Source organism: Pleurodeles waltl, chromosome 12, assembly GCF_031143425.1.
Source record: "Pleurodeles waltl isolate 20211129_DDA chromosome 12, aPleWal1.hap1.20221129, whole genome shotgun sequence".
In the NCBI taxonomy this organism is placed as follows: domain Eukaryota; kingdom Metazoa; phylum Chordata; class Amphibia; order Caudata; family Salamandridae; genus Pleurodeles; species Pleurodeles waltl.
Window position 1 is genome coordinate 30,442,030 of NC_090451.1, and position 12,557 is coordinate 30,454,586.

The window sequence follows — 12,557 nt, forward strand, 5'->3', positions numbered from 1 at the left end:
TGGAATGAATAGGCGCCTAGATACATCAGTGCCCCTCGCCTGCCTGCTTGTTCCTAAATGGAACGGTTTCCAAAGAGCTTCTCGGCGCTTGAGACACCAGGAATCGAACGCCCCCACCTGTAAAGTAACATCTGTTCATGTAAAGTGCATGTGCTAGCGGCCATTGTGTTTTGCCTTAGAGTTTGAACCCTCCGGACACCCCCGTGAGCCAGGCCGTGACTGCTGGACCGCTGCTGGCACCAGAGGGTCAAGGGGGTGAGGCAGTCTTGGCCCAGCAGCTGGTGAGCCCCCCTAGAGTCCAGCGCCGAGACCAGGAGGGTGGGGTGCTGCCTGGGACCCTCCCGGCCTCAGGACATCACAGAGAGTGCAGCACCGGTCACGTGGTGCTGCCACCCAGCTGCAGCATCCACTCTAACCAGGGACCAACCTTCTATGTTCTTGTTGGTACAGGAAAGCGCTGCGTGTGACCGTGCGGTCACTTCAGCGCGCTGTACACACTGAATTACGAGAAATTGTCAAGCGAGTCCGACCACGGGCCGGGCACAAGGACAGCTGCGTTAGTGCACAGAGTGAGCAGGAGGTTTGGCTGTGCTGTGTTTTATTCCATTAGTTATTTAGGCGCTTAGCTCAGATTAACCTGCAGCGGTTACTGCCGCACCATAGAGGAGGGGTTGGGTTTATTTATTCCCCATAAACTCTTTCATTGCCGCTGCAGGGTTGGACCGAGGGGGTGGGTTGCGCCGGTCGCCTCCCTGGAGGATGCAGTGATCCTCAAGTCTACTGCTATTACTGCTACTACCACCATTACTACTGCTGCTGGTACTACTAACATTACTACTACCACCACCATTACTACTGCTGCTGGTACTACTAACATTACTACCACCATTACTACTGCTGCTGCTACTCCTACTGCTGCTGGTACTATTACCATTACTACTACTACCACTATTACTACTGCTGCTACTACTCCTAACACTACTGCCACTATTACTACAATTACTACTGCTACTATTACTACAGTTACTGCTGCTACTATTACTACTGCTGGTACTACTACCACTACTACTACCACCATTACTACTGCTGCTGCTACTCCTACTGCTGCTGGTACTATTACCATTACTACTACTGCCACTATTACTACTGCTACTATTACTACAATTACTACTGCTACTATTACTACAGTTACTGCTGCTACTATTACTACTGCTGGTACTACTACCACTACTACTACCACCATTACTACTGCTGCTGCTACTCCTACTGCTGCTGGTACTACTAACATTACTACTACCACCACCATTACTACTGCTGCTGGTACTACTAACATTACTACCACCATTACTACTGCTGCTGCTACTCCTACTGCTGCTGGTACTATTACCATTACTACTACTACCACTATTACTACTGCTGCTACTACTCCTAACACTACTGCCACTATTACTACTGCTACTATTACTACAGTTACTGCTGCTACTATTAGTACTGCTGGTACTACTACCACTACTACTACCACCATTACTACTGCTGCTGCTACTCCTACTGCTGCTGGTACTATTACCATTACTACTACTGCCACTATTACTACTGCTACTATTACTACAATTACTACTGCTACTATTACTACAGTTACTGCTGCAACTATTACTACTGCTGGTACTACTACCACTACTACTACCACCATTACTACTGCTGCTGCTACTCCTACTGCTGCTGGTACTACTAACATTACTACCACCATTACTACTGCTGCTGGTACTACTACCATTACTACTACTACCACTATTACTACTACTGCTGCTACTCCTACCACTACTACTACTGCCACTATTACTACTGCTACTATTACTATTACTACACTTACTACTGCTACTATTACTACTGCTCGTACTACTACCACTACTACCACTATTACTACTGCTGCTGCTACTCTTACCACTATTACTACTGCCACTATTACTACTGCTAGTATTACTGTTACTACTGCTACTATTACTACTGCTGGTACTACTACCGTTACTACTACTTGTAGTACTATTACTACTGCTGCTCTTACTACTACTACCACCACTACTACTAGTACTATTACCACTATTATTACTGCTGCTGCTGCCACACCTGCCACTATTACTATTACTACTGCTATGATTACTATTACTACTTCTACTATTACTACCACCATTACTACTACTAGTAGTACTATTACTGCTATTACTACAACTGCTGCTTATAGTACTATTACCACTAGTACTAGTAATATTACCACTATTACTATGACTACTGCTCATACTACTACTGCCACTAGTACTGTTACTACTGCTACCACTATTACTCTTACTACTCCTGCTACTACTATGGCTGCTGATGGTACTCTCCTCCTATTATGACTACCATTAGTACCACTACTATTGTTGCTACTAGTACTGTTATTACTAGTATTACTACTACTGCTCACACTACTACTACTAGTACCACTTCTACTATGTCCACGATTACTATTCCTGCTAACAATCAGGAATTTGTAAAGTGCACTACTCACCAGTGAGGGTCTCAAGGCGCTGAGGAGGGGAGGGGGTGAGGGCTGCTGCTACTGCTCGAGCAGCCAGGTCTCGAGAAGTCTCCTGAAGGTAAGGAGGGCTTTGGTCTGGAGCAGGTGGGTGGGAAGAGTGTTCCACATTTTGGTGGTGAGGTGCGGGAATGATCTACCGCCGGTTGTAGTTCTGCGAACGTGTGGGATGGTCGCGAGGGCGAGGTCGGCTACTACTGCTACTGTTGATGGTATTACTATTACTACTACCACTACTAGTAGTACTACTACCACATTACTACTATTACTATTGCTGCTACTGTTCGTTCTACTATTACCACTACTACTACTATTACCACTATTTTTACTAGTACTACCACTACTTCTGCTACTACTACTGTTGCTACTGATGTTGCTACTAGTACTATTACTAATAATAATAATAACAATAACAATAATAGTAATAATAATAGACAACTCTAACATTAAGGATAATAATTAGTTGTTATTATCTGATCAGCCACTATGGCACTATGGTGGTCCTTAGGGTGAATGCCCAGGTCCCCCACATTTGGCAGGTCGTGGCATCAGGCATGGGGCCTGGCATGTGAATTTTAAACATGTCCAGTGTGGGGCTTAGGTTCTGCCCTAGGTGCTCCTGGCCCCTCCCCTGCTGCAGGTCTCTTTACTTTGCACCAGGCCAACAAGGGGTTAACCCTCCAGTCTGCACCATGACTATAAGGGGTTAACCCTCCAGTCTGCACCATGACTATAAGGGGTTAACTCTCCTAGCCAGTACCATGACTACAAGGGGTTAACTCTCCTAGCCTGTACCATGACTACAAGGGGTTAACCCTCCATCCTGCACCATGACTACAAGGGGTTAACTCTCCTAGCCTGTACCATGACTACAAGGGGTTAACCCTCCATCCTGCACCATGACTACAAGGGGTTAACTCTCCTAGCCTGTACCATGACTACAAGGGGTTAACCCTCCATCCTGCACCATGACTACAAGGGGTTAACTCCCCAGCCTGCAACAAGCCCACAAGAGGTTAACTATCCCAGCCTGCACCAGCTCTACAAGGTGGTAATTCTCCCAGCCTGCACCAGACCTAGAAGGGGTTAACCCTCCAGCCTGCAACAAGCCCTCAAGGGGTTAATTCTCCCAGCCTGCACCAGGCCTAGAAGGAGGTAACTCTCCAGCTTGCACCAGGCCTAGAAGGGGTTAACTCTCCCAGGCTGCATCACGCCTGGAACGGGTTAGCTCTCCCAGGCTGCATCACGCCTGGAACGGGTTAACTCTCCCAGCCTCCAACAAGCCCGGAAGGGGTTAACCCTCCAGCCTGCTGCAGCCGGCGCCGGCACTCTCAGGGTTAACTCTGCCTGTGCTACATTAGTTCCGAGGAGTGACTGACAGCTTCCAGGCTCCTGTCCGCGCCGCAGCCAATGGCGGAGCAGGAGCCGCGCCCCACGTGGGCCTCACGGGCTGCGATTGGCCGCGGCGGGCTGGCGCGGGGCGGAGCCAGTCAGGCCCCACGTGGAGCTGGCGCTCGTTCATTGATCGGTTCGGGGGGGTCTCGCGGTAGGATCCGGAGCCCGCGAGACTTGGGAGAGAGGCGGCTGGAGAGGCCCGGACCGAGGGGGCAGCGAGCGGAGCCCGGCCCGGCCCCGAGCGGTGAGTGCGGCCGCATCAGAGGGGCACCATGTTGAGTAGGAGGTGGGGCGCAGGGGTCCCTCCCTGGGGGGCTCTGAGGCTGGACCTGCTTGGGGAGGGAGTGGGGGGTGCGGAGAGGCAGGTTGGGGGTTAGAACTGGGGTAACCCCCCCCCGGATGGATTCAAGCAGGAGAACCAGAGATGGGGGGGGGGATGCGAGGGGTATGGGGGGGCACATGGGAACCCCGGGGGTGATCTGGAAGGGCTCTGGTGTGGGGGGACAGAGGAGGCCCTGGGAGGCTCTCTGGGGCCAGGTCGGGGGGCCCAGGCTGGCTCTGGTAGGATGGGGGGCTGGGGGGGGGGCAGGCTGGCTCTGGTAGGATGGGGGGCTGGGGGGGGCCCAGGCTGGCTCTGGTAGGATGGGGGGCTGGGGGGGGGGCCAGGCTGGCTCTGGTAGGATGGGGGGCTGGGGGGGGGCCCAGGCTGGCTCTGGTAGGATGGGGGGCTGGGGGGGGCCCAGGCTGGCTCTGGTAGGATGGGGGGCTGGGGGGGGGGCCAGGCTGGCTCTGGTAGGATGGGGGGCTGGGGGGGGGCCCAGGCTGGCTCTGGTAGGATGGGGGGCTGGGGGGGGGGCCAGGCTGGCTCTGGTAGGATGGGGGGCTGGGGGGGGGCCAGGCTGGCTCTGGTAGGATGGGGGCTGGGGGGGGGGGGCCCAGGCTGGCTCTGGTAGGATGGGGGGCTGGGGGGGGGGGCCCAGGCTGGCTCTGGTAGGATGGGGGCTGGGGGGGGGGGGCCCAGGCTGGCTCTGGTAGGATGGGGGGCTGGGGGGGGGGCCAGGCTGGCTCTGGTAGGATGGGGGGCTGGGGGGGGGGCCCAGGCTGGCTCTGGTAGGATGGGGGGCTGGGGGGGGGGCCCAGGCTGGCTCTGGTAGGATGGGGGGCTGGGGGGGGGCCCAGGCTGGCTCTGGTAGGATGGGGGGCTGGGGGGGGGGCCCAGGCTGGCTCTGGTAGGATGGGGGGCTGGGGGGGGGGGCCCAGGCTGGCTCTGGTAGGATGGGGGGCTGGGGGGGGGGCCAGGCTGGCTCTGGTAGGATGGGGGCTGGGGGGGGGGGCCCAGGCTGGCTCTGGTAGGATGGGGGGCTGGGGGGGGGCCAGGCTGGCTCTGGTAGGATGGGGGGCTGGGGGGGGGCCCAGGCTGGCTCTGGTAGGATGGGGGGCTGGGGGGGGGGCCAGGCTGGCTCTGGTAGGATGGGGGGCCGGGGGGGGGCAGGCTGGCTCTGGTAGGATGGGTGGCCGGGGGGGGGGAGGGGAGCAGCCTGGGGAGGGCAGGGCGGAGGGAGGGCAGGGGTTGGGGTGCTGCTGCTGCCGGAGGTAAACAAGCCGAGGATCAGGAGATGGGGGGGCCCTGGGTGTGAGAGGCGCCTGCTGGGTGGGGCTGGGGGATGTAAACAAATCACCTGGGGGGGGGGTAGAAAGAGTATTGGGGGGGGGGGGGGCTGTTTGCAGGTGAGGTCCGATCCCTGGGTGTAGGTTCGTTAATTTGCGAGAATGTGCGGGTGCTTAAGGGTGGGGGTGTTAATTAGATAATATATGTGGCGCCGACCCCTCCCTCCCTCCCCGCCCCTTGAAATCTCGCCCAGCGGCTTGTTTCCATATAGAGCCAACTGCTTCCCTCTCCTGCTTCTTGCCGCTATGAATACCACTCAGAACAGCATTGGTAGCGCCGGTAAGGGAGGTGGGGCTTCCGGGGGTACCATGGGGTGCTTTTCTTTGAATGCTGCAGGTGGGGAGGGGTGGAAGTGACCCTCTTCAGGGGTTATGGGTATGGTCTATTGTCCATGCGGGTAGGAGCTAGGGCAGAAGGGTGACTCTAGGTTTTACTTGGGTGGTGGCTGTGTGGGGGGTGCTAATCGTAGTGTACCTGGGGGCAGAATCTGCTTCTGGGGGGCAGATGTTGTCTTTGCAGCAGGTGTGTGACGGTTTGTGTGTGCATGTGCTCCTAGGTCACCCCGGATAAACCCCTCCCCCCCCCCCAATACAACCCACTCTAAGAATCAGCCTCCAACCAGAAATGCCCAACTGTGCACCCAGCCACATCTCCATAGTGCTTTGACAACTCATCAGTGGTGGGAGGCGCTATATGAAGGCAAGTGTAATATGAGAAAGGCTCCCAGTTTTACTGATTTTTACAGATACACACAGAGGTATAACAGCGTGTTCCCTGTCTATAATTATTTAAAAATTGGAAGGAGGGAGAGAATTGGGCATCTTTTCAGTCACTCGCCATGTTATTGTTCATGAATACCCAGGCAATAATCATGCAGACTGAGAGCATGGGGACTGAAGATATGACACTAGATTTCCTTAAATAATTGCTAATTTCTAACTATGTTGTTGTTATGTGTTGTTTTCACGTGGGGTTATTGTGTTATTATATTGGGCTCCTTAAATGCTAAAACCGATTATGCCTAAACCTAGGAGTACACTTTTATGGGTCAAATACATGTAGAAAAATACAAGTACGGCTTAATTTATTCACAAAATGCAAAATAAATATGGATACACACAGACAGAGATGTTAAAAAAAACTCAATATGTAAAAGTCGGAGCCCTAATTATGGGCTTGTCTTGGTGTGGGCCTGGTGAACACCCGAGGCTTCAAATGTTTGAGTGAAAAATCTGAGATTGTCTGGGCTTTGTCTTTAATTGAACAGACATTGGGTGGGTTGGATCGGAGGTGGTCTGGGCTTATTGGCTTTAATCGAACAGACATTGGGTAGGTTGGATCAATGATGATCTTGGTGTTATTGGCTTTGAATGAACAACCTATGGGTAGGTTAGATCGGTGATGGTCTTGGCATTATTGTCTTTGATCACGCTGTGGATGGTTCAGCTCGAGTTGGAGTTAGAACAGGTGGGTGAGTTGCCACTAGCTGTGCCTGGAAGGTCAGGGATGGGGTGGTGTTTTGGCTAGCCTGAGTGGGTGAGTGTGGTAAGGCGCTAGGGTTTACCCCAGATTGTACCAGGGTGTAGGAGCGGTTAAGGAAGTGGTGAAAGTGTGGCTCTGCGGGTGGGAGTAGGGGTGTGCTGTGGGGGTGAGGTTGCGGGTGAGGCAGGGAGAAGGTTTGTGGGAGTCCCTGGGAAGCAGCACAGCGATGCTACCAGTGGGTTCAGTGGGCCAGAGGTTGATGTTAAGGGGTGCCTGTGCCCGCCAGGACTTGCTTAGGGTGTGGTGCTAAGTGGGCCAGCCTGAGGGTGGAGGTGGTATGCTCCAGGGGCCATGTTTACAGGCATCATGCTGACGTTGCCCGACCTTGGCTGTTGGGTGGTATGTTGGGCAGGCTGGCGGTAGGCTTGTTTGCAGACGGCATGTTGGGTTGGGTGGGGGGGGGGGGGGTAAGGCTGGCTCTGATAGTGCATGAGTAGATTGGGGCGTGTTTAGTACTGCCTGTGGGTTTCCAGGGTAGGTTGGAGGTCTCCTCACTTGATTGTGGTGGCAGGTTGATGGGGTCTGGTCATGGTTCAAGGGGGGTTTGTTGAGTGGTCTTTTCGGCTGCTGTGTTTAGTGCGCGTTTTGAGACGTCAGGCCCAGTCCGAGGTTGGCACAGTCTGCCCTGGAATCCAGCTGCTGGGTGGGTCATGTTTCCAGCTGATTGTGGTGTGCTGCTTGGCAGGGGGTGGCATCAAAAGTTGGTTTGGTAACTCGGGCGGTGTTTTGTGACTGTGCTTTAAAATAAGCCCTGGGCAGAATTTAAATTACAGTGATGCAATTTACGTAATTTTGGGATATTTGCATTACACTTGCTACACGAAATTCCTAAAATTACGCAATTACATCACATTGTGTAACTGCACTGCAGTTTGCTGCAAAACCATAACGTGGGAACAATGCGAACCCGCAGAACGCGGACAGGTGGCGCTATCAAACTTTACACTAAAAGATGGATTTGCATTCTGCATATTTTCCCGAAAGTTTGCATAATTCAACCTGCGCATGCCCCTTGAAAGCAGTAAATACCGACTTCAACAGCCCATCTAGCTGCTTTCAAAGGGCATGCAGCAGGTAGGGTGGGCCCAGTATGTTTTCAAAACACTGACGGGCTCAGTAATGAATGAGTGACTCAGTCCCTGGACGTGTGCTGGGCCAGGGGTGGCGGTTCGAAAGGCTGCTCAGCGAGTTGACTGTGTACGAGTTATGTGGGTGGCACAACCCTTGGACAAGTTGGGTGTTGTCGCTGTATGTTTGGGCGTGACCCTTGTGCACAGTAACAGTTCAGCTTTTCGTCTGCGGATGGTAAGTGTGATGGGTCTTACTGCCCTGGCCCTGCTCACCCACAGTGGGCAGGCACCTGTCTTTCTGAGGTGGGTACGTGTGCCATGTTACTGCCTAGGGTCTGTCCATAGAGGTGGGTGGCTCTGTGGTAGCTTCAGTGCCTGGGCCTTTGCTCGTCTGCTGTGATCTTTCTTCCCAGGCCTTCCTCGTCTGCTGAGGGCAGGTCTGTGGTAGTTTCACTGCCTAGGCCTTGCTCGTCTGCTGAGGGTAGGTCAGTAGCAGTTTCACTGCCTAGGCCTTGCTTGCCTGCTGAGGGCAGGTCTGTGGTAGTTTCACTGCCCCTAGGCCTTGCTTGCCTGCTGAGGGGAGGGCTGTGGTAGTTTCACTGCCCGGTCATTGCTCATCTGCTGAGGGCAGATCTAGAGGTTGGGTGGGTCTTTGGTATTTTTATTGCGTGGTCCTTGCTTGTCTGCTGAGGGTAGGTCCGTGGTGGTTTACCTGCCCGGTTCATGCTAGTTTCACTGCCTGGGCTCAGCTCTTGCTGCTGAGGGTAGGTCTGGGTGATAGGTATGTGGTAGTTTCACTGTCTGGGCCTTGCTCGTCTCCTGAGGATAGTTGTGTGGTAGTTTCACTCCCCGGGGTCTGCTGAGGGTAGGTGGGTGGCAGTTTCACTGCCCGGGCCCGGTCTGCCTACTGATGGTAGGTGGGTAGCAATTTTACTGCCCGGGTCCTGCTGGTTTGTTCAGGGCAAGTCAGTGGTAATTTCACTGCGCGGGCTCAGCTTTGGCTGCTGAGGTCGTTCTGTGGTAGTTTCACTGCCCGGGCTCAGCTCTGGCTGCTGAGGGCGGTCTGTGGTGGTTTCACTGCCCGGGCTCAGCTCTGGCTGCTGAGGTAGTTCTGTGGTAGTTTCACTGCCCGGGCTCAGCTCTGGCTGCTGAGGGCGGTGTGTGGTAGTTTCACTGCCCGGGCTCAGCTCTGGCTGCTGAGGTAGTTCTGTGGTAGTTTTACTGCCCGGGCTCAGCTCTGGCTGCTGAGGTAGGTCTGTGGTAGTTTCACTGCTCAGGCTCAGCTCTTGCTGCTGAGGGTAGGTCTGGGTGATAGGTTTGTGGTAGTTTCACTGTCTGGGCCTTGCTCTTCTCCTGAGGATAGTTGTGTGGTAGTTTCACTCCCCGGGGTCTGATGAGGGTAGGTGGGTGGCAGTTTCACTGCCCGGACCCGGCCTTCCTACTGATGGTAGGTGGGTAGCAGTTTTACTGCCCGGGTCCTGCTGGTCTGTTCAGGGCAGGTCAGTGGTAATTTCACTGCCCGGGCTCAGCTCTGGCTGCTGTGGTAGTTCTGTGGTAGTTTCACTGCTCGGGCTCAGCTCTGGCTGCTGAGGGGGGGGTCTCTGGTAGTTTCACTGCTCGGGCTCAGCTCTGGCTGCTGAGGGGGGGTCTCTGGTAGTTTCACTGCTCGGGCTCAGCTCTGGCTGCTGAGGTAGTTCTGTGGTAGTTTCACTGCTCGGGCTCAGCTCTGGCTGCTGAGGGGGGTCTGTGGTAGTTTCGCTGCTCGGGCTCAGCTCTGGCTGCTGAGGGGGGTCTGTGGTAGTTTCACTGCTCGGGCTCAGCTCTGGCTCCTGAGGGGGGTCTGTGGTAGTTTCGCTGCTCGGGCTCAGCTCTGGCTGCTGAGGTAGGTCTGTGGTAGTTTCACTGCTCAGGCTCAGCTCAGGCGGCTGATGTGGTAGTTTCACTGCTCGGGCTCAGCTCTGGCTGCTGAGGTAGGTCCGTGGAAGTTTCACTGCTCAGCTCTGGCTGCTGAGGTAGGTCCGTGGAAGTTTCACTGCTCAGCTCTGGCTGCTGAGGTAGGTCTGTGGTAGTTTCACTGCTCGGGCTCAGCTCTGGCGGCTGATGTGGTAGTTTCACTGCTCGGGCTCAGCTCTGGCTGCTGAGGTAGGTCTGTGGTAGTTTCACTGCCCGGGCTCAGCTCTGGCTGTCACACTGGTTTGTTATTGAAGTCTCTGTAACAGGCCTGGTTTCAAGGAGAGGCTGGCCTGGAGCCTTGCCAAGGAGGAGCTAGTGGTTGGCTGTGTGAGCTTGTGGTTGGAGTTCACGTGGGGCAGCAGGCACTTTACTTCCTTTTAATGGCATCTGCAGCCTTCAGTTTGCGGTGCTGTGAGTCCACCCGCTGGTTGTGGCCAGAGGAAGGCTGTCCTCCGGGGACGTCTGTAGGGCCAGCAGGCTGTGAAGAGTTTGTGATGTGCTAGAGGGATCTGTGGAAAAAGCGGTCTGGTGTTGCAGCCTACCATGGTGTATGCTGGCGTGGAGGTGCCTGACTGTAACATGGTGCTGAAGCATAAAACGGTGAATGCTGGCGTGGAGGTGCCTGACTGTACAATGGTTCTGAAGCATTGTATTGTATTGTAATCGTATTTATATAGCGCTTACTACCCCTGACGAGGCGTCGAAGCGCTTTTCGATGAGTAGCACGCTACTCCGGAACCCAACAAGAATTGGTGATGGATTAGTATAGTTAAATAATGAGTACAGTTTTAGTATTATTATGAGTTAATTTGAGCCGCTGATATGTGAGTTTGTTAGTTAGATTGACTGGAGTAATAAAGGGGTGGAGGAGGAAAGAATCCAGAAGTGTTAATTGGGAGTAAATCCTTCATTTACTCAACCCAAAGGCTTGGGATGAGTAAAGGGGGGCAGAGGGGGAAGAGTATGTGGAAGGGTTAGGGAGAGCATAGTAGGAGGGTGAGATGAATGCAGGAGAATTTAGTAGGGTTGTGTGGGAGGTCACAGAGGTAGAGTGAGGTTTGGTGAGTTAGATGTGGAGGTGGAGGGAAGAGCTTAGGCAGAGATATTTAGGAGATGAAAGTGGTAGAAAGGATTTGGGATCAGTCAGAGCGAGAATGGAGGATAGTTTGATAGAGACATGACATATGGTAATGGGTAGATAAGTGTGATAAGATGAGAGCAGGGATTCATAGATATCTAGTATAACAACCCAAAAACCAGGAGCCATACAATGATCCACGAACATGCCAAGCACAGAAACAACATATGCACATACATATATATATATATATATATATATATATACACATACACATATATACACACACACACACATGAATACACACACATATGCACATACAATACATAATTAGAATCATTAGTAAAAAAATACTTAGACAGGCTTAAAGAGTGTGTGTGTATTTTATTGTTATGACATAGTAGCAATACATATTTTCCAAAGAAACTATAAATAAATATACTTATAATCTGAAAAAATATTTATCCGCATATGCAGTTCATAGTTTGAAAAAGGTGGTTATGAAGGAAAGAGTCAACTCTTGAGTAGTTTTCTGAAGACAATAAAGTTATCTGTGGCTCTTATAGTTGGGGGTAATGAATTCCATAGTTTGGCTGCTTGGACGGAGAAGGATGTACCACCTATAGTCTTTTTCTTGTATGGTGGTGTTCTAAGGCGGGGTGCCAGTCTTGAGCGGAGGGTTCTTTGTTGGATGTATTTGGTAATTTTCTTTCTGATAAAAAGCGGTCCTGTTCCACGTATAGCTTTGTGGGTGATACAAAGCAGTTTGAAAGTGCATCATCTGGCAACGGGTAACCAGTGTAGAGCTCTCAAGGCAGGGGAGATGTGGGCTTGCGGCATTTATATGTAGTAGTAGCCTGGCTGCGGAATTCTGGATACGTTGTAGTTTTTTCATAACAGATAGAGATGATCCATGGTAGAGGCATTGGCATAATCCAGTTTGGATAGTACAAGCGAGATAGTAGCTTGCACCTTGTGTGGGAATCCGAGGTGGGGAAGACGCGTTGTAAAGTCTTCAAGGTGATGAAGCTTGTTCGTGCTAATTTGTCTACTTGGGCATTCATAGTTAGCTTGGAATCCATGGTGATTCCTAGGTTTTTAACTTCCTTGGATAATTGAGGAGGTGGTCCGAGATCGTCAGGCCAGACGCACAGAGGGTCATAATGTTTCCAGTCACCACATATGAGTATTTCAGTTTTGGAGGTATTTAGTTTGAGATGGCTCCAGGTCATCCACTGATCAACGGCTCTGAGGCAACTGAAGATTGTTTGAGTTTTC

General features: G+C 52.6%; 2 protein-coding genes across 6 annotated transcripts in view; one reads left to right on the plus strand and one right to left on the minus strand.

The window, feature by feature from the left end:
- Positions 1 to 677: 677 nt before the first annotated feature.
- LOC138267031 (dentin sialophosphoprotein-like) lies at positions 678 to 2,294 on the minus strand. Its single transcript, XM_069215877.1, has one exon. It carries the CDS (start codon positions 2,292 to 2,294, stop codon positions 678 to 680), a length of 1,617 nt encoding a protein of 538 aa, XP_069071978.1.
- Positions 2,295 to 4,077: 1,783 nt separating this feature from the next.
- Positions 4,078 to 12,557, plus strand: part of LOC138267434 (transducin-like enhancer protein 1) — a 153,877-nt gene continuing 145,397 nt past the window's right edge. For 4 of the 5 annotated variants that reach the window (XM_069216364.1, XM_069216366.1, XM_069216367.1 and 1 more), the window contains exon 1: positions 4,078 to 4,211. The gene's annotated coding sequence lies outside the window, so the exon portion shown is untranslated. Of the gene's footprint in view, positions 4,212 to 5,793; positions 5,916 to 12,557 lie in introns of those variants that run through there. The other variant, XM_069216365.1, reaches the window with a different exon arrangement.

What these genes read in the sequence shown, in the direction of transcription:
- LOC138267031 (XM_069215877.1), bottom strand. Translation starts at nt 2,294, where the DNA reads ATGAGCAGTAGTCATAGTAATAGTGGTAATATTACTAGTACTAGTGGT.